This window comes from Herpailurus yagouaroundi, unplaced genomic scaffold (genome assembly GCF_014898765.1).
Source record: "Herpailurus yagouaroundi ecotype Mexico unplaced genomic scaffold, PumYag 141, whole genome shotgun sequence".
Taxonomy (NCBI): Eukaryota; Metazoa; Chordata; class Mammalia; order Carnivora; family Felidae; genus Herpailurus; species Herpailurus yagouaroundi.
Window position 1 is genome coordinate 27,241,322 of NW_024412396.1, and position 22,004 is coordinate 27,263,325.

The 22,004-nt window shown below is 43.2% G+C and overlaps 1 protein-coding gene across 1 annotated transcript in view; it reads right to left on the minus strand.

Annotated features, from left to right (window-relative positions):
* CDKL1 (cyclin dependent kinase like 1) overlaps positions 1 to 21,954 on the minus strand; it is a 59,270-nt gene extending 37,316 nt beyond the window's left edge. The window contains exon 1 of the mRNA XM_040477088.1: positions 21,282 to 21,954. Coding sequence (XP_040333022.1) covers positions 21,282 to 21,452 — 171 coding nt within the window. The 5' untranslated portion in view covers positions 21,453 to 21,954. The remainder of the gene's footprint in view (positions 1 to 21,281) is intronic.
* Positions 21,955 to 22,004: the final 50 nt, after the last annotated feature.

The window sequence follows — 22,004 nt, forward strand, 5'->3', positions numbered from 1 at the left end:
AAACTAATATAACATGGTATTTCAACTATACTTCAGTAATAAAAATTTTAAAAATATGTATGAAAATAGGAAGTAATCCAAAAATATGAAAAAGTTCTATTTTCATATATTCATTTTTATATATTATTACTCAAAAACCTATGCTGAGCCCTACTTTGTGCTGGACATTACTGTAAGCTCTGAGATTACCATACTTAACATGGCTAAGAAAAATCTCTGCTCTCAGGGAGCTTATAGTTGAGTACCCTGGATGGTGATAAATTTTACGGAAAGAAAGAAAGAAGGTATGGGGCACAGTAGTAGCATGGTGGGGGGTACAATTTAAAACAGGGTGATCAGGGAAGACTTCAGGGCACAGGTGACAAATTAAAAAAGATCTGAAGAAGGTACAAGCCATGGAGATGGCCAGAAAAATGTTCCAGGCAGAAGGATCTACCATTCCAAAGGGTCTCACTCCTGCCTGGAGTATTTCGAACAGCAAGGTCAGTGTCAGCCCACCTTTTAATTTAACTGTTGCTGCAGCAACCAGCTTCATGTGGATGTATCCAACAGGCCCTCATCTCAGCTACATTCTGTATCTTTTGCCTTCTGCCCCAGGGCTTCTGGGGTGCTGAGGTACAGGATGCTGGTGGGTGACTCAAACTTGCAGCAGTTAACATTCCATGGGGGAACGCTTGACCAAAGGGGACAGGAAGTGGTAGGTATATGCTTATCTCTTCCGTCCTCCGGCTCCTTACAGAGACCTGGCAGGTTGAGTCCCTGTTGTCTCTTTCATTGCTTTTCCCTCCTTCCCCATTTCCCTCTCCCCTGTCCCTTACTCCTGCTCCCTGGTATTACTTCCCCCAAATAAACTACGAACGTGCAATCCCTGATCTCAGACTTGACTTTATAGGAGGTGCACAGGCTGAGATGGTTGGCACTAGAAGTGGCTGTAGCTAGCGGATCTTCAGAATGGGATTCTGGAACTGGATCCATCCACCAGGCAGATGGCAACAGGGACCCCACTGCTGGTGGTAAGTGAGGTGAGAGGAAGCCCTGGGGAACTGCCTCAACATAATTAGTAAGGCTGTTGTCAGGAGTGGTTTTGAAGGCAGTGCGGTTGGCTCATACAATAGCAGCAGCTGGTGAGTGGTATGGGCTAACGGTAATTACAGGGTTATTGAGAGAGCTGGCTTTTGTTAACACCTTCAGGTCGTTGAAGGAAAAAAAAGAGAAAATGACAGGTTTGGGTTAGCCACCAGCAAACTGTGAGAATCAGAAGGCCTCTATGTAGTATTTAAAGAGACATTTATCTCCTGCGGACACAGGACAGATGGTGCTAAAATCAGGCTTAGGACTTAAGAACAGCAGAGATACGAAGGAGACAATGTACAGCTTCAACGGGCCTCTTATGCCAAAGGCAAGGCTCTGGTGAGAAAAGAGAGGGGCCCTGAGATCTGGAATAGAGACACTTAGGGTAATGAGCCTGAGAATCTTAAATTCTCAAATTGCCCTGAACCCTCTGGGCTGGGAGAAACAGCTTCTGCTCTTTTGCCAAAGGTGAAACACTTCCTCTCATACAGAGACTGTGGGAATACCAGAAATATCACTGAGGCAGGTGTCTTCTTGGGAGGATGATGCATGTCCTCCTTAGACTCTATCCCCACTCTTCCCAGGGCCACAGACCTGTGTAACTAGGATGCAGTTGGAGCAGAGCTCAAGCAGAGCAAGGTGGCTCTTGATCCAGGAGGAAATAACTGAAAGGGTTACAAGACCTGGCTGGTAAGCACGGCAGAAATCTTGGGGCCTTCGACCATGGCAGTGGTGACATATAAGGCTGGAGAGGGAAATTCACTGATGTGGGAGCACTGTCCTGTGACTTGGGACTTATTTCCTGACAAGGACACCTGGAGACAGTCTTTCCTTCCTCCACTAACGCAGTATAGAAGGCACAGGGAAGGAGGTCACTGGTATCTTTGAGAAGCTCAGTGGCAGCCATCCTCTCACGGCTGGAGATGCTCCCATGGAACTAGGCCCTCTGGTACCATTATGGGAAGCGAGGCCTGATGCCGTGTTTCCCAGAAATCTGTGCTGATGCCCAGATAAAAACTCACCATGGTGTTCTTATATGTGAAATAGAAGAGCGGCTGGCAGGTGTGTTACTTGACTTGTGTTACCAGAAACAATTGAGAAATGACAAATAGAAGGTTGCCCGTCAGAATGGAAGACTACAGTTTCTCACCCAGTTTCTAGATCTAAGTCGGTGTGTACCAAAGTGCTGTTGATTGAGTCCCGTGCCTAGGGATCCTGCAATGCCACCACAAGTACTTCTCAATCCTTTCCCAAAGGGATCTGTGGCTGTTTACCAGAGTAACAGGGGAAAGGGAAATACTCAGACCTTTCAAGGGCTGTGGCTAGCTGCAAAGTCTGAGCTGGCACTGACATCTGGGGATCCAAAATGCTATCATGGCCCCAGCTTCGAGTAATGGCTCACAGTGGGGCCTATTGGGTCCACAGTTCTGCCCTTGAGGTTATTTCCTCCACTTCCAAGTGCATAATAAGGATGGATACACTAGTAGTTCACAAACGTTCACACTGGTTTCACAACCAGTTGGGAGTAAGAGGCAATACGGCAGAAAGGGCCAAAGAGAAGGCCTTGAAATTGCACACACTCCCCAACACAATCCTGGCCAAAAGAGGAAATCGGAACAAACCACATCCCAAAAGGAAATGATGGATTAGCACCATCAAAGACGTAAAGGATGCAGGGGTGGCAGTCCACATCATAATCCCACTCAATTCACCTGGTAGACTACTATAAACTCAACCTAGTCATACCTCCAAATGCAGGTGCTGGGCCAGACGTGGTATCTCTCCTGGAAGAGATCTACACAGTCTCTGGCACCTGACATGCAATTCATCAGATCATGCATTCATCATTGATCTGATAAGTGTATTCTTCCCAATCCCTATCAGTAAGGAGGATCAAAAGCAGTTCATTTATTGTGGAACAGACAGCAGTCCACATTCACTATTTTGCCCAAGGCCTAGGTTAACTCTTCTGCTCTGTGTTACAATAGAATCTAAAGGGACTTTGATCATCTTGACATTCCACAGAATATCATGCTGGTCTACCGTATTCATGACTTCAAGTTAAATGGGCCTTCTGGTGAGCAGGACATTTCTGAATGCCCAATTAATGCCAGAGGGTGGCAGAAACGTTCACGGGTATGTCATGGGTTAACGTTCTAGGGGTCCAAAGGCCTGGGGCATGCTGAGACATCCACTCTAAAGGACAAATTGTTGCACCTTGTATTGCCCACCACTAAAACAAGGCATTGCACTTGGGGGGGTCTCTTTAGATTCGGGAGGCAGCATATCTTAAACACGTGCACCACGGACTAGCTCTTGGGAATACTGCTCTCATTTACCAGGTAATCAGGAAGGCTGCCAATACTGAGTAGGACCCAAGATAGAACTTTACAGCACATCAAAGCTACCGTACCACTCAGGTCATATGAGTCAGTACATTCAGACAAGATCGGGTGTGTTCAGGGCACTGTGGCCATAGATGTGAGTCAGTATATCCAGTCACGCTAGTGCTGTCTAGCCTCTGGTGTGTCACGAGCCCTAATGGAGACTGAGCACCTGACCACGAGACATCGAGTGATTATGTGCCCAAGAGCTGCCAGAGCTGCCCGCTGTGAAGTGGGTAACAGAGACCCATGTCATAAGATTGCACGGAGGCAGCAGCAGTACTCTATGCTGTGACAACGATACATGTGTGATCAGGCTCAAGCAGGTCTGGAGGGAACGGGCAAGACAAAAAGAGGTGGTCAATTCTCCCATGCCATCTATTTTATTGTACTGTCACCTCCCCTTCAACGTACACATATGGTTTAATGGGAGTTTCCAGGCAATGGAGGAGAAAAACCTCAAGTCCAACTCACAGATGGCTCAGCTCATTATGCTGGCCCTACCTGAAAATGAACTGCCACCAGGAGGGGCCGTGAAGGACAATGGTGAAAGGGTATCCTTCCACCGAACATAGCTTCAAGTGGTGCACTCGATGGCTCACTTTGTATGAAGGTAGAAAGGATCTGAGATATATATGGACCTGTGGGTAGAGGCAAATAGCTTTCTAGTTGACTAAGAGTCTGGAAGGGACAAGGCTGAAAGGTCATTTGGAGAAGAGGCATAAATTGCACTTGTGGGAGTGAGCACAGAGCTTGAGGATCTTTGGGCTTCACACTAATGCCCACCAGAGAGCATCTACTACAGAAAACTCACTGAGAAACCCGGCAGATGTCTTTCTGGTGGGGGTGAGCCTGCTCCGTTCTTGGCCACCCCAGTGCCTGTGTAACTGACCCATGAACACAGTGGTCATGGCTGCAGAAATGGTGGTTATGCATGGCCCCAAAGCACGGCCCCCTCTCTGCAAGGCTGATCTGGCTACTGCTGCTACTGAGTTACCCAACCTGAGAGCAGCAACGACTGATACTGAGGCGCAGAGGTGCGCTGTCCTTTAAGGACAGCAGCTGCTATGTGGAGGGGATAGTGATTTGTCCTCACTGGAATTGATACTAGCTTTAATGTTTTATTTATTTTTGTTTATTTTATTTTTGAGAGACAGAGAGAGACAGAGCGTGAGTGGGGGAGGGCCAGAGACAGAAGGGGAGACAGAATCTGAAGCAGGCTCCAGACTCCTTGCTGACAGTGGGGCTCAAACTCACAAACCTTGAGATCATGACCTGAGCTGAGGTCCGACGCTTAACTGACTTAGTCACCCAGGTGCCCTGATACTAACTTAAAAAAAAATGTTTTTAATGTTTTATTTTATTTTTTGAGAGACAAAGAGAGACAGAGTGCAAGTGAGGTAGGATCAGAGAGAGAGGGAGACACAGAATCCAAAGCAGGCTCCAGGCTCTGAGCTGTGAGCACAGAGCCTGATGCAGGGTTTGAACCCACAAATGTAAGATCATGTCCTGAGCCGAAGTTGGACATTCAACTGACTGAGCCAACCAGGCGCGCCCCCCCCTCCCCAATACTAACTTTAGAGATGAGTTTTGCCTTTCCTTCCTACACCACAATCCAAGGGCTTAGAGAATGCCTGCCTTAGTGGCATGGAAATTCACATAACATCAGACCAAGAGGCCCATTTTTATAGCAAAGGAGACATGACAGTTAGCACATGGCCATGGGATCCACTAGTTCTACTATATACCTCATCAACTACAACTAACCAGCCTCATGGAAGATGGAATTCGTACCTCAGCCCTTCAGGGGTATCTGCACTGACCCACATGGTGCTGTGTCTTCAGTGGCTAATCCACTCTGGCTAATTCCCAGTGGGTCTGGGAACCAGGAGCAGAAATAGGACTGGACTCTCTATTATCACTCCTAATGATCTACTTGTGGAAATCATGCTTCCTATTCCCAATATTCTCTCAAATTTGCAGAGCTCTATGTTTACATTATTGACTGAATGTCTATTAAGAGGTGATTAGTTAAATAAACTATAGGACTTTATATTGCATTCAAATGATAAAACAATATGCAGTTGTTAAAAAGAATAAAGCATATCCTTATGTGTTGACTTGGAAAGATGTCCAAGATACAGTGTTAAGTGTAAAACAGAAATTACAGAATGTATATACTATATGATAGTATTTGTATGTATTTTTTAAAAAGAAATATATGTCTTTGTGCAAGCACAGAAATCCTCTGGGGTAATGCCAGAGAGAGAGGGTAAAGTCAATTTCCTTTTCACTTTACATTCTTCTATACCTTCAGTTTTTTCTTACATGAGCATATATTACTTCATCATACAAATGGTTTTAAAAAGATTTAGGGGTGCCTGGGTGTCTCAGTTGGTTAAGCATCTGGCTCTTGATTTTGGTTCAGGTCATGATCTCATGGTTTGTGAGTTCGAGCCCCACATCAAGCTCTGTGCTGACTGTGCACAGCCTGCCTAGGATTGTCTCTCTCCCTCTCTCTGTGCTACCCATGTTCCTTCTCTTTCTCTTTCTCTCAAAATAAGTAAAATAAACTTTAAAAAGTAAAATTAAATTAAATTTTAAAAAATAAAAAGATTTATGTGTCTTCACTGTATTATAAAACCAAAATAAAAAAAAAATAAAATAAAATAAAACCAAAATAAATATTTTGAAGTTAGTTTCAGAGAGTTAATACATCACCTTTGGGGGAAAAAAAGCTATTTTCATTCTTTAAAAGGCTATTTAGGGGCGCCTGGGTGGCTCAGTCGGTTAAGCGGCCGACTTCAGTTCAGGTCACGATCTCACAGTCCATGAGTTCGAGCCCCGCGTCGGGCTCTGGGCTGATGGCTCAGAGCCTGGAGCCTGCTTCCAATTCTGTGTCTCCCTCTCTCTCTGCCCTCCCCCATTCATGCTCTGTCTCTGTCTCAAAAATAAATAAAAAAATTTTTTTTAAATAAAATAAAATAAAATAAAATAAAATAAAAGGCTATTTAATTACTACCACCATCTCCAGCCAAGAGGAAAATATTCTTTACCCCTCACGGTGTGGCTGAGGAATCATTCTTTAACGCTTTTGCTAAAGGAAAGCTGTCTTCATCTCGTATTTCTTCCAAATGCCACGGTAGATACCCTAGCTAATGTTTTGTTTTGGGGACGAGTAGAGAAGGAAAGGGTGTGACATATGAAGCAGGAAAGTATTGAAAAAGCTGGAATCACAAGTGGAGAGGTGGGGAGGGGCTTGATGTGTATTTATTTTAAGTTTCCTGTAGACAACGTGGACAGAACAGGGTATGCCAGGCTGGTCATGAAATCTCTTCTGGATTCTTCCCAGCACAGTCTAAGGATGTGCACAGTGGATTTTCGATTTGGTTTGTTGACTAATAAAGTATATGAAAAGTTCCAGAAAAGAAGCAATAGTACAAATGGGGTCAAAATGAAAGTTAACAATGGCATAGCCAAAAATTAAAGCAGCAATGTACTGATAGTTAAAAACAAATTATTTGTTTGGTTTATACACAGGTTGATAGCTTCCACCGGTTTAGAAAGTCACCTTTCTAAACAAAAAGAGGAATCGAGTTCAAAGTTTTCAACCAGGCAATTCTATCCAATAGCGTTTTTACTACAGTGCTTTTAAAGTTACTAAGTAATCAAGAAGGCTAATAATTAGCAAGAACATATGCCTGTGAAAGCAAATTTGTGGCTAAGACATCAATCCTGCCAAATAAAAAGCTGAAGTAAAACAGTAAAAAAATTTAAACGGAAATGAAAGACAAGCCTAGCCCATTAAAAAAATTTTCCATTCTGTATAAAAAGTACTACCTCCTAGTATGGTTTCACTGTTCTATAATGACTGTATGTAACACAGACTGTCTACTTATAAATTTTTTATTTGCTGAAAATAAAAGCAATTTGAGTAGCTAAGAAAGTAATAGCTTAATTACATTTTTTTTTTTAGCAATGTGCACTCTAAAATCGCTTATTTTCTCCTATTGCTCTGTGATATTTTTTAATTTTCTACAGTGTAAGGTGTAGGCAGGATGTGTGTAGGAGCGTTTAGGGGACTGATACACAGTGGCATGTGCTTAATCTCCATATAAACTAAGTGTCTCTATGACGGTAATGAGCCAGCCTGTTGATTTCTGCTACTTTTGTTCTTGAAGTATTTGTACGGCAGCTTTATTACTTAGGAGTTCACTACACAGCAGAAATACAATCTTTCTGTATAAACAAATTGTGAGCTAAGCCAAAACATCTTATAATAAACAAACAAAACAGCCTGTTACTATTTGCAGGTAGTATGTTATCTTGTAAAACTCAAATTAAACAGGTCTCCACTTGTTGAACAAATAGGGAAAGATGATGATAAGGGGAATTTGTTTGGTTTCTATCACTGTGGGCAAGGGAATGCCCTGCTTTGTCCTCCGCACTATTGACAACCAGTTTCCATGAACCCCCAATACCTATCTATGTATTAGCAATGAACATCGAAGGGCCAGATCTGCCAGTCTCTACGAGAACATCTGCATATAATGAAAGCTGTACATTCCAAAGGCCCAAAACTGAATCTGTGGGTCAAACGTTACCTGCAGATGTGTTCTGTTTGGCCTGAACGGTGTTCGACATTTTAAAAAATTGCTTGTCAACATTTTTAAAGTCAGATTTCATACTGAAATGAATCACAGCTCCTTGGAAAAATGGCTGGTTCCACACCTGGGGCAGGATGAGCCTGGTACATTTTGTTATGACACACAATAAAAAAATATTCAAGGAGGGGAGGCTGAGAGGCTCAGTCGGTTAAGCGTCCGACTCTTGGTTTTGGCTCAGGTCATGATCTCATGGTATTGTGAGTTCGAGCCCCACATCGGGCTCTGCGCTGACAGCATGGGGCCTTCTTGGGGTTCTTCTCTCTCTGCCCCTCCCCCTACTTGTGCTGGCACCTCTCTCAAAAAATAAATAAATAAACTTTAAAAAAGTATTCAAAGAATGGTAGCATCTCTCAGAACAGAGGAGTGGGATCTAAAGAGTCCCACAGGGCCAAACGTGTGACAATTTGAGAATCAGGGCGCCTGGGTGGCGCAGTCGGTTAAGCGTCCGACTTCAGCCAGGTCACGATCTCGCGGTCCATGAGTTCGAGCCCCGCGTCAGGCTCTGGGCTGATGGCTCAGAGCCTGGAGCCTGTTTCCGATTCTGTGTCTCCCTCTCTCTCTGCCCCTCCCCTGTTCATGCTCTGTCTCTCTCTGTCCCAAAAATAAATAAACGTTGAAAAAAAAATTAAAAAAAAAAAAAAGAAGAATGACAGTGATGGTTTGGAACAAACTGAAGAAAAAAAAAATCCACAAATTCACAGTGATACTGAAGAGTGTATGAGGTGGTGGGAGGGGTAGTATGTGAAGGAAAGGTTGTTTTGTTGTTGTTGTTGTTGTGAGCAGAAAAACTGTTAAATAATGAATGTAGAAAGAACTGTTAAAAATCATCATTTTATGGGGCACCTGGATGGCTCAGTTTGTTAGGCGTCCAACTCTTGATTTAGGCTCAGGTCATAATCTCACAGTTCATGAAATTGAGCCCCACATCAGGCTCTGCTCTGTCAGCACAGAGCTTGCTTGGGATTCTCTCTTGCTCTCTCTCTGCCTGTGCCCTGCTCATTCTCTCTCTCTCTCTCTCAAAATAAAGAAATATTAAAAAAAGAGAAAATCACCTGTTACAATAACTCTTATTATAATCTATTCAAGCAAAGATTACTGGGTGAAAGTTGTTGGTGCACAAGATGGTCAAAGAGTCTCAGCGTATCTCCCCACAGATTACACATTAACTGTAAAGGAGAAGATGTTTCTTTACAGTTAGGAAATATGGAAGACCCATCAGGACCAAGAGATCAAAGCTGAGAGCACCAGTTATGGGACACACTGATACTGTGTAGAGAACTAGTGTTCTCCTGCTGAGAACTAGTGTGACAGACCCATCCTCACTCCTATAGTGGAAATAGCCAGACAATCTATGTTGAAGCACATTCTAACAAACTGGTCTGCACTCTTCAAAAATGCCAATATTGGGGCGCCTGGGTGGCGCAGTCGGTTAAGCGTCCGACTTCAGCCAGGTCACGATCTCGCGGTCCATGAGTTCGAGCCCCGCGTCAGGCTCTGGGCTGATGGCTCAGAGCCTGGAGCCTGTTTCCGATTCTGTGTCTCCCTCTCTCTCTGCCCCTCCCCCGTTCATGCTCTGTCTCTCTCTGTCCCCAAAATAAATAAACGTTGAAAAAAAAATAAATTAAAAAAAATAAATATATAGGGATAGTTATAGTTACAGTTATATAGTTATAGCTACATAACTATTATTGGAACAATATGAGGAATTTGAGCACAGCCTGTATGCCAGATAATGGTATTGAGTCAATGATAAATCATATTGTGGAAATCATATTGTGGTTACACAGAAGAATTCTAGCAGATTCATGCTGCATACTTAAGGAAATGATTCAGCCAAAAAAGTGTGGGGTGGGTGTGTGTGTGTGTGTGTGTGTGTGTGTGTGTGTGTGACAGAGACAGAAAGGAAATGAAGCTGAATTTTCACAACTGATTAATGAATCCAGTTAAGGGAATGCAGGAATTCATTATACTATTCTTTCCACTTCTATATATGTATTTTGTAATTTTTTTTCAAAACAAAGAATTGTGGGGGGAAAAAACCCAGAGATTTTACATAAAATTATTTGGGGGTTTTTAGAAAAAGACTGAAAATCCAGCACCCTGGGCTTGCATTCTGTGGGTGGAGGGGTAGCCACCCACCTACACACCCTACAAGCCATGAAGTCTCTGGTCTGCCCAAGTCCACTTTCTATCTTGTCGTACATTCAGCCTGCTTCAATCCTTTGTCTCCAGTGTGATCCCCACAAACATTTGAGTTTGCAATCTCACATAAACCATAACAGAGAATTTTGAACATGGCTAAAACAATTTCTAGAAATGTGTTACAAATCCATTTCAACAAGCCAATTAAACAATCTGAAGAGAAGGAACCTAGAAATGACATCTACACTAGCAATGGCAGCACTAAATGTCACAGAACTTCCCATTGAGACTTCTATTGAGTTGTGGAATATTATTCAACTAATACTGGGAAAATATTCCTTCAACTAATACTAGGGGAACAGAAGCCTTTAAAAATTATGAAATATCTAGGGCACCTGGGTGGCTCAGTCGGCTGAGTGTCCGACTTTGGCTCAGGTCATGAGCTCACAGTTCCTGGGTTTGAGCTCCACTGTTGGGCTCTGTACTGTCAGCATAGAGCCTGCCTCAGACCCTCTGTCCCCCCATCTCTTTGTCCCTTCCTGGCTCATGCATGTGCTCTCTCTCTCTCTCTCTCTCAAAAATAAATAAACATAAAGAAAATTTAAAATTATCAAGTCTCTAATTAGATCCTAACACTAGGGAGCATTTACACGGTACTCTGTTAGCATTCGGTGGAATGGGGGCCCTGGCACAAGAGCACATGGAATTAAGCACTTCATAAGTTCTTTGCATAACAGGGAACCATGTCAGATGTATTTGCCCCAGTGCCTTCTCATCCCTGGGATGGTAATTTGCCCAGTTTACTGCAGTGAACCTCTCAGGACAGACCGTGTGAAGTCCTTCACCTACAGTGCCTATCTTTGGTATTAAGTCCCACCTCTCTGCCTTTCCACGTATGCGTCTTTCCCTATGCAACTGTTTTGTTTGTTTGTTTGACCCTCTATTTTTCTGCCCTTGCATCCTTAAGGCTGTTTGACCACTGTTCAATGTTTGGCCCAAGAGCACTCTTGCTCCCCTCAGCAAAAAGTCAGCATAACAGTGCCAAACACAGACATAAATCAAGGTGAATTGGTGGGCCAGGTTCCAAGCCGCACCAGAGCTTGCCCAAGGTCACCCCACAGCTCTGAGCTATTTCAGAAACTGCAAGTCTCAACTGTGGCTCCTGTCCCCATGCAGTCACACAGCCTGACAGCCTCATTGGAAGGTTACTGAAAATGAGGAGACAACAGGAAAAAAAAAAAAAAGGGAATGTTCTGAACATTCCGTAGGTTCTTACTATTCATGATTAATTAAAATCAAATGAGAGCATGTTTCTGGCACATAGAACACACTCAATATTCTCACCAACCCCAAAGGAGCTTTTCCCCCATATTTATCCCCAAATGAGTCTTTTTTCCCCTTATCATTTCCCAATGAAATTTTAACTCCACACATCTACTGTATATGTGCTGTATGGAAACTGTGCTTTATACAGTAAAAGTTACACTACCCCTACCCATTCCCTGAGACCAATTTTCATCCTCTTGGGGGTGATGTTGTTCTCATTAAGAAAGCAGGTACTGTAATGTTTATAGTAAAGCTGTAAATGGACATTTTCCCCCGTGCTTATTCTTGTCTTTGTTGGTCGCAAACCATAAATTTTGCCCTTTAAAATAATCTACAGGGTCATGGAATGAGAGTTGGAAAAACTGCCATTCCAGCAAGAATCTGCACCCAGGCTCCATGGAAGCCATAAGTCCCACAGCTAACGCCCTGCCAGATAGGACAAATCCTGAGGACGGTCACTGAGAGACTTCAGAGTGTGGTGTTTGGTGTAACGTGATGGTTCTGATGTGTGGGAGCAGCAAGGCATGGACTTGGGGACAGACAGAACTGTGTCTGCATTCCATCTTACTAACCAGGAGGCCATGGCATATCATTAACCAGCCTGAATCCATATGTAAAATGAGATAACAATACCCACCTCCTAAGGTCATTATAAATATGATTTGTGCCTCCTAGGTAATGATACTTGGCACTTTGGCTAAGTCTACTGGGTCACCAAATGGCGATACGTCATTCCTTCTGCTTGCTTCTATCTTGTTTTGTCTTCTGGAGGCAGGTTACCACAGACAATGTCCTAGCTGCTGCTTTCAGCCCTTGATTGATGTCGGTCTGATCTACTCTCAGGCCCCCATACCATGTTCCACACTGCTAAAGGTCTGCCCAGGCACCGCATAGTGGTTCTGTCCTGTCCTTTACCTCAACTCCTCTGGGAACATCTACTCTTCCTACCACTCCTGTTGGAAATCTCTGCTTCCTCTTCCAATTGTTCTACCATTTTCATGCCACAGAAAGAAGGTTTAACATCATAAAGGCTGGGGGGCTTCAGTAATACAATTCTTCTGGGTTGGCTGGCTCACATTGTTTTGAACCACAAGGTCCTTTCTTTCCTGAACAAATAGATAGTCCCCAGGAGTTGGGTTGGGTTCAGGTAAGCTACCTGTTTTATGCAGAGCCAGTACTTACTTCCCAACACAAGGCCTGTGATGACTCTAGCCTATCGTGCCAGACTTCTTGATGTAAGGTGATTTTCTTGCAGGATCCTTGTGTCTCTGCGTAATCTAGCTTCTGTCATGACTGCCCCACTTCCCATCTAAAATATCTTTATATGCTTGAAACCCTAGTCATGGAAGGGGGTTGAATTTTTCCTATAGGGTTCATGGGTCACATGCAAATCAGGACATGTCACATACCTAGGTGGAAGAAGTTCTACACACATAGCTTGGAGATAACTGTAGGTCCTGGAAAGATTAAGGATATGTTAAGAACCTAGCAACATTCCAAGTAGCCTAATCTAGCTGGTCCATGAATCGGTCTTTTATTACACTATTACAGCTATTTTTGGCCTTAGTGCAGGTTAGTAACTCAAGGTCATGGCTCCAGGAATTCTCTCCCTCCAAAAAAACATCAAGTTTCTTTGTCTGCTGGACTGATACCATTAGCATACAAATATACTTATTCTCCCATATTAAAAACAACTACTAAAACTCTCTTGATCCTATTTCTCAGTTTTTTTTTAAATAATCAAACTTGCCAAAAGAGTTGCCTATATCACCGTCTCCACTTTGCTCTCCCCATCCTCGGTCGAATCCTCTCTGATGAAGCCTTCATTCCTGCCACTCCACCTAACAGCTCCTGTCAAGATCTCAAATGACCCTCATATCTTCAAAGCCACTGACTAATTCTAAGTCTATACTAATCATGACCTTTGACACTTTAGACCATTCCCTTGTTCTTCTTGATAAGAGCTTTTATTTGAATTCCGGTTAGTTAACACAGTATAATATTAGTTTCAGGTGTAAACTGTAGTGATTCAACCCCTCCACACCCAGTGCTCATCACAAGTGCTCTCCTTAATCCCCATCACCTATTTCACTCATCCCCCCACCTACCTCTCCTTTGGTAACCATCAATTTGTTCTCTATAGTTAAGACTCTGTTTCTTGGCTTGCCTCTTTCTTTTTTCCCCCATGATCATTTTTGTTTGTTTGTTTCTTAAATTCCATGTCTGAGTGATATCATATGGTATTTATGGTATTTGTCTTTCTCTGACTTATTTCACTTAGCATGATCTCCTCTAGCTCCATCCACATCACTGCAAAGGGCAAGATTTCATTCTGACCATCCCCTCATTCTTGAAACTTTTCTTCACTAAGCATTTAAGTGTGGGGAAATAGGTGCAAGAATTCCTTATATTTACATAAATGGGTTAAACAAGCTTAGGGCAGAAAGCTGCCACCAAAGGGCTGAAGTGCCCAAGGTTAGTTAGTGAGATATTATAATAGGATCAAGAGTAACACAAGTTACACAAGTTATATCACCTGCAGGAAACTACTTTCCATCTGGCACCAATATATTTTGATCACACACTGCACTTGCTCCCCAGACCCTTTGCTTCTTACACACACAACTGTCTGATAGTTTTCTTCACATTCACCACATATGTAAGATCTTGAGAGCTCAATAAATATGGAAGCAAAACCCTTGTTTGGGGCTCTTATCTGTCCCAGACATTAGCCTCAATTCTGTCCCAGACATTAGCCTCAATTCTGTGTCTGCTCTCTTACTGGACAAGAGAGAACTCCAGACTCATAGTCTGTGACATTTAAGAACATTGCTCTTGAGATTTTCCTACGTTAATGATCACCCCCTTTTATTCCTCCTTTGCTGGTTCCTCCTCATCTTCCTGACCTCCAAATGCTGGAGCTCCAGGGTTCAGTCTTTGGTGTTTGTCTCGCCATTCCCCATGGCAACCCAGGCTCAGGCCCTTAAATGCTTTTGTTATGCTGATGTCTCCCAATTTTATATCTCCAACCTGGATTTCCCCCAAATGCCAGACTTGTATATTTAAATGCCTACCTAATAGTCTCCTTAGATTTGCATCTCGAATTTACCATATCCAAAATAGAATTCTTGATTTCCTTTCCCCTAGATTTGCACCTGGGTCTCCCTATCACAATGAATGACCCGATCTTTTCATTCTTGTAGTTACTCAAGTCAGGAACTTTGGATTCGTTCTTTTAAAACATTTGTAATGTTTATTTGTTTTTGAGAGAAAGAGCGTGAGTGGGGAGGGGCAGAGAGAGGGAAGGAGACACAGAATCTGAAGCAGGCTCCAGTCTCTGAGCTGTCAGTACAGAGCCTGAGGCGGGATTTGAACCCATGAACCTCGAGATCATGACCTGAGCCAAAGTTGGACACCCAACCGGCTGAGGCACCCAGGTGCCCCATTGGATTCGTTCTTGATTCCTCATCCAACGACCAGATTCCTATGTACCCTTCTCTCAGAATTAATCTTGAATCTAACCACCTCCACCACTACCACTGTGACCCAAACCCCATCACCTCACACCTGGATTGCTCTAACAGTCTTCTGATTGTCTTGCTTAAAGAGCTGGAGCAATCAGTAGCTGGAGGAATTCTTCCGGAATGTATGTCATGCCAAGGCACCTCTCTGCTCAAAATCCTTTCATGGCTCCCATCTCATTCAAAGTAAAATCCACAGCTCCTACCAAGACCCACAAGCCCTTACCCCTCTAACTTCTGACCCCTTACCACTCTAACTTCATCTTCTATGACCTTTGCCCTTTGTTTACTGTGCCTCAGACCTACTGATCTCTTTACTCCTCCTAGAACACACCAGAACACACCACACCTAATACACATCACTTGATCCTGCCTGTGGCCTTTGTACTTACTATTCCCTCTGCCTGGAAAGCCTGCATCACTCACTCCTTCCTATTTCCTTCTGTTATCTCTTCAAATGTCATTCGTCAGAAAGGCTCTTCCTAACCCCTCTCTATAAAAAAAGCAAGCCAGCCCCTTCATCACCTTTTACCCCTTTACCACGCTTTGTATTTTACCACTTGACATATAATTATTTCTTTACTGTCAGTCTCTCCTTACTTGGAGGGCAAGGGCCAAGAACAATGCCTGCTACATACAGAAGTTCTGTAAAAAGCTCCCAGATTAACATGTGGCAAGTCTCTTATGCACAAATGTCTCATCAAAAACAATGAAAATGTTGAATTCCTTTTTTTTTTTTCCACATTGGAAAGTCAGTTTAAGAAAGGGTAGGAGAGCTGCTTTGAGCTCAGGTACTGCAGTATAATTTTATTACTGTCACTAAATAGTACTTAATTTAGAGTATGTCTTTAGAGTATGAGCGGGCTGATTATAACTGTTCCAAGTGTTTATATTTTTAAAAGCCTAACCATGTAACTGGGAAAAAATAAGATTCAGAATTAAACATTAAAGGATTGACTGCAATAGGACCTCTTGGTGAACAGTGAATTATATTTAGTTTAAAAAGCAGTTTGTTAGGGGCGCCTGGGTGGCTCAGTTGGTTAAGCATCCGACTTTGGCTCAGGTCATGATCTCATGGTTCATGAGTCTGGGCCCCATGTCAGGCAGGCTCTGTGCTGACAGCTCAGAGCCTAGAGCCTGCTTTGGAATCTGTGTCTCTGTGTGTGTGTCTCTCTCCCTCTGCCCCTCCTCTGCTTGTACTCTGTCTCTTCCTCTCAAAAATAAACACTTAGGGGCGCCTGGGTGGCTCAGTCGGTTAAGCGTCCGACTTCAGCTGAGGTCATGATCTCGCAGTCTGTGAGTGAGTTCGAGCCCCGCATCAGGCTCTGTGCTGACCACTCAGAGCCTGGAGCCTTTTTCGGATTCTGTGTCTCCCTCTCTCTCTGACCCTCCCCCGTTCATGCTCTGTCTCAAAAATAAATAAATGTTAAAAAATAAAAAATAAAAAAATAAACACTTAAAAAATTTTTTGAAAGCAGTTTGCTAGTACAAACACTACATTTATCTCATAAAAATGTGTCACTTTTTTTTTCAAATGGCGCAAAAGAATGTTATTTAAAAAGTGTTTCGGGGCGCCTGGGTGGCGCAGTCGGTTAGGCGTCCGACTTCTGCCAGGTCACGATCTCGCGGTCCGTGAGTTCGAGCCCCGCGTCGGGCTCTGGGCTGATGGCTCAGAGCCTGGAGCCTGTTTCCGATTCTGTGTCTCCCTCTCTCTCTGCCCCTCCCCCATTCATGCTCTGTCTCTCTCTGTCCCAAAAATAAATAAACGTTGAAAAAAAAAATTAAAAAAAAAAAGTGTTTCGAGTTTTCAGGAAAAAATTTTTCTAAAAATACTAGCAAACCAGTTTTTTGATAATTATTATCCTCAAGAGCATTTACCAATGGATGGTTATGTCCTTATATAAGCTTCCACACCAAGAACAGAAAGCATTGCAGGTGTGCTGCCTTGAAATTATGCAGCTAAACGCTGGATAACACACTCCCATGATCTCATCTGCTTCCAAGAAAACAACCATAATTTTCAGAACAGTCCAACAGCAACTATCGGGAGTTACTCTAAACTGTAAAGTTTTAAAAACACACACACAAGGAATTCTCTGAGGATGGAGGGAGGCCAAATTTTATTACAAAATCCAAGGACCATGCAGTTCTTCTGTCGTGTGCTAGTATTTCATTGTATCAGCTATGGATCCTCTAAGCAGGGCATCACCTGATCTGGGGAAGCTTCTCCTTCTCAGACATAGCGCTAACTTTCCTGACATTGAGCCGCACAAAACAAATGACGTCACCATTTTCATCAGTGGATAGTGAAGTGAGAAAATAAGGGCAATGGTACACACACACACACACACACACACACACACATAATTACACAATCCATTATTCACATACGGCAGGAAGGTATCTGTATAGATCTTATTTGTAGTTGCCAACTACTCTCTCAGGAAGACTGTGCTTTTTTCGAAAATTGTGTTTTTCCTAGGTTTTTTTTGTTTTTAATTTTTATTTTAGAGAGAGTGAGTGAGTGGGGGAGAGGGGCAGAGGGAGGAGAGAAAGAATCCCAAGCAGGCTCCACACTCAGCACAGAGCCCATTGTGGGGCTCAATCTCACAACTGTGAGATCGTGACCTGAGCTGAAATCAGGAGTTGGACACTTAACTGACTGAGCCACCCAAGGGCCCCTATGTTTTTTTTTTAAATACTAAAATGTCGGGTCTTTTATGAAATGATGGTGAAAGTAGTTGGTAGTTGGTTTTTTAAAATGTGGACAACACTATCCCAATCTGTGGAAAAAAAATTTTTTTTTAATTTTACAGGTACATGAAATCCAAAAATCCACACGTGAAACGTGTTCATGTGTATGTGTGTGTGTGTATGTGTGTGTGATGGAATATAGTTCAGCCATAAAAAGAAGAAAATCCTGCCTCTTACAACAACATGGATAGACTTTGAGGCAATTATGCTAAGTGAAATAAGTCAGACAGAGAAAGACAAATACTGAATGTTTTCATTTATGCATGGAATCTAAAAAAGCTGAATTCATAAAAATAGAAGGTAGAATGGTGGTTGCCAGGAGCTGGAGGGTGGGGAGATGGTACAAACTTCCAGTTATAAGATAAGTAAGTTCCAAGTGATTAAATATACATGTGGTAACTACAGTTAACAATACACATTATATAAATGAAAGCTGCTAAGAGAGTAAATCTTAAATGTTCTAACTACCAAAACAATGGTAATTATGCGAGGTGATGGAGGGGTTAACTACCTTATTGTGGTAATCATTTCATAATACATACGTGTAACAAGTATCGCATTGTATGCCTTAAATTTACACAACGTTACATGTCAATTATATCTTAATAAATGGGGGGGGAGAGAAAAAAATCCAAAAGTCTACAAATGACAACTTTCTAATTAAAGGCATCTTGGTTAGCTTCTTTCTTTTCAGAAGAAAAGCCAAACTCCTTAGCCAGGCATTCAAAGTCTTCTACATGTGGTCTTAATCTATTTGTCTTGATTTCCTTATAATAGGAGCAGTCAGGGGGTCAGCCCCTGCCAGTCCTCACCTACTCTGGCTAAGGCTTCTGAGGTAACCTTCAGCCTCAACCTCCCTGGTTCCTAGTTCCTGACCTTAGTAAGGGTCATTAAAAGCCCCAGCTCTGCAAGAGGTGTGCAAGGAAAACACCAGGAACTCAAACTCACTGAGCTGCAACTTTCCCCTGGGCCCACAGAGCTGTGCTTTGCTCACAGTTTAGTATTCTTCTTCCCACGGCCCACTGGAGCTCTCCCTTGAATTCCAGCTCAGATGGGGGCCCTAAACTGTTTGCCTAGATGTCACCAGTTTCCTGTTCTCTGGGACTACAACATGTCCTCTGGAGTCAGGCGCCAAACCCCAAAGGCCACCTGGGACCAAGGTGCCGCTTTGGGCTAAGCATCACTTAACCCAGGCCAGACCTATCTTCCAGGAAATTCCTCACACCCCCTTCTACTGAACCCTGGCTTCCTTTGCTTTCCTTCTCTCCCTGGCCTGTTGTGATCCAGCAGGCAATCCTGGCTAAGACTTTAGGGTTATAACCTGTGTTCCCTCAATATACTGCTTTCCACACATACACCTTTTCCTGGGACAGACTGTCTGCCCTAATGCCTTATTTCTCATTCCATGCATCCTTAAATACCTCAAAATGTAGCTTAAACATACCTCTAATCACTTTATTTAGAGGGTTCTTGTCAGGCAGACATGGGGATACAAGGTAAATGACACAAACCCTGCCCCAATAGGAACCCAGTTTATCAGGAGTGAGAGCCAAGGGGAAATTTATCTTCCTTCCCTTCTGTGAATTAAGCATCTGAAACACAGGATGTACAACTTCTTATAAACATTGTTTTAGGCACAATGAGGCTCTATACATACTTACTGAATAAATATATGGAGAAAATGTGACTTCATTTAAACTCTCAATTCACTTTTTCAGCAAATATTTAAGGACCTATTATGTGTTAGGTATATCACAGAAAGCTAAAAAGTTAGGGCGTTAGAGAGCAGACTCTATCAATAATCTAGTCTTGTCTCATATAGATTAGGGGAGTCTACATTTGTGCACTTGATTTTGAAGAATGGGGAGCTCTGTGCTTTGAAAACGGGCTCCTGTGCCCACAACTCTTTCCTTTAAGGCGTATCAATACTCAGTTATTCAGGAGAATGCATTCTGACTTCCTAATATATTGTGAACAACCACCCTACCTAAGAGCTTATTTTGTTAACATTATTTTTCAGTCCAACAGTAACATTTATTTATTGGGGGCCCAGCCCGCTGCACACTTGCTTAGAAGTCCACACAGAAAAACAGAGGTTTCCATCCTGGAGGAACTCAATTAACTCAGGGAGCTACACCTGCAAACCCAGTATTGCTAAAGGGTGCTGAGAGGGTTCCGAGGCATTCACAGGTGACCTTCAGCATCAGAAAAAGAGTACCTCTCCACTAGAACCAGATTGTCTTTTCTTTAGAGTAAGTAAATGAATCCTTTAAATACGATTATCGCCTTCTGCCCTAGGGGAAACCTGAGAAAGTGAAAAACCCCCATCAGCCCAAAAGAAAGGGTGAGAACCTGTCCCTGTGTGTAGACAGTGGGGAAGGGCAGAGTAGTCCAGGCCCTGAGATGGGCCCTGCTGGTCTCACCCCTTCCTAGGGGAGGGCCTAACAGGGTGGGGGTGGGAAAACCCTGGAAGTGTCCTCTCACAATAGATAGCATCCTGCTGGTAAAGACCATCCTAAACCTAAAGAGAGAGTTTTCCTAGTTTCCACCCATTTAAATTTACCCAAAGCCTGCTACTTCACATTCAGATAACCCCATACACTCCAGCCATGGGGAAGAGAAGACTAGTAGAGAGGCCTGGAGAAAACAGAGAGGCAGCGATAAGAGAAAATCCCCTGAATGTTCCACTCATCTCCCACTAGGTTGCTCTTTCCTGATCATTTATTTGGTTATACATGCTCGAACACAGAGGCCCTGTTTGAAACCAAGTTAACCCCACTGTGTTCATTACATGGCACGTCCTGTGTTGGGATTTGGGTTTCATCTTCACAGAAATTCAGAAAAGTGGCCTCTTTCTATTACGGAAAAAAAAATACTTTCAGCTTGTAAGTAACAACTGTTTCCACTGCTCTGATTTTATGGTCTCCTATAGTTAACTAATAAACATTTTAAAAGTGATCATTTCACTTTTTTAAGAAGAACCCTTTTTCTAGAGAAAGGACATTAGGGTGTTCAGCAGCAGATAAAACGTGAGGTGCAAAGAAAACCTGTCAGCTTCCAACAGTTTGAAAACAGGTGAATGATTAATTATCTTAATGGACTGAGAATATCAACAGAAGATGGCCTGAAAGTTTAAAGCTCATGAACGCCAGAAAATTGGAGTTGTTCCCGTACTATCAAAGTTGAGGGCTCTTGAAGAATCAGATCTAGAGCTGACATCAAGAAACGATGGGGAAGAAAAATAAAATACCCCACAGCATCTCGGAAAAGGAATAGCATCTTTCTCTGCACTGATGTCTCTGCTTTCTGGTTCATTATGCATTTGGTGACCTGTACATCTTAACACATTTACTAAACATAACACGACTCACTTAAGTTTTTTAGTCCCTGATAATTCACTTTAAATAATCCATTACCTTGAGCATGCGGATTTCTCGAAGGGCGATTTTCTTTATGACAGGGTCATCTTCTGATTCCAGAAATCTCTTGATGGCTACAATCTGGCCCGTGTCCCTGTTTCTGCATTTGAAAACAACTCCATAGGATCCTTCCCCAATTTTCCCAATTTTTTCATACTTCTCCATCATAGAGGAGGAATAAATCTTAAAATGGATCTTCACATAGTTTGAAAATGTCGCTTATGAAATACTGGCACCAACAGACCGACTGTACTAGAGCCCCACTCAACGATGGGTCTTTGTCAAGCACCTAGAACAGAAGGGCACTTGTTAAAGAATTAGGAATCGACCCCTGTCCTTAAAGCCTCGCCCCTCAGCAACCGCAACGAGATCCGGGATGACAGCCTAGAGCTCGTCTCCAGTAATCCAATTCTAATCGTCTGGTACACAGCCTGCAAGTTAAAATGCAACCCGTTATCCTAAATCGAACGGAGTTGTAAGATAATCTATCTTGTTTAATGTTATAGTTCATCCGATCTAAGACACATGAGCCTGCTAGAGGACGGAGAAGGAAGACTCAGGGATTCCCCGGTTCTAATTTCGGGTCTCATTTCCTTTGGGCAAGGAGACACCGCCCGGGTCCCCGCGCGGGCGAGGCAGGCGCCCGAAGGGGGAGCCCGGCGACCCCAGGCGCGGGCGGGCCTCGGCGGGGAGCGGGGCCGCGCCTTCCCGCCGCCCCCG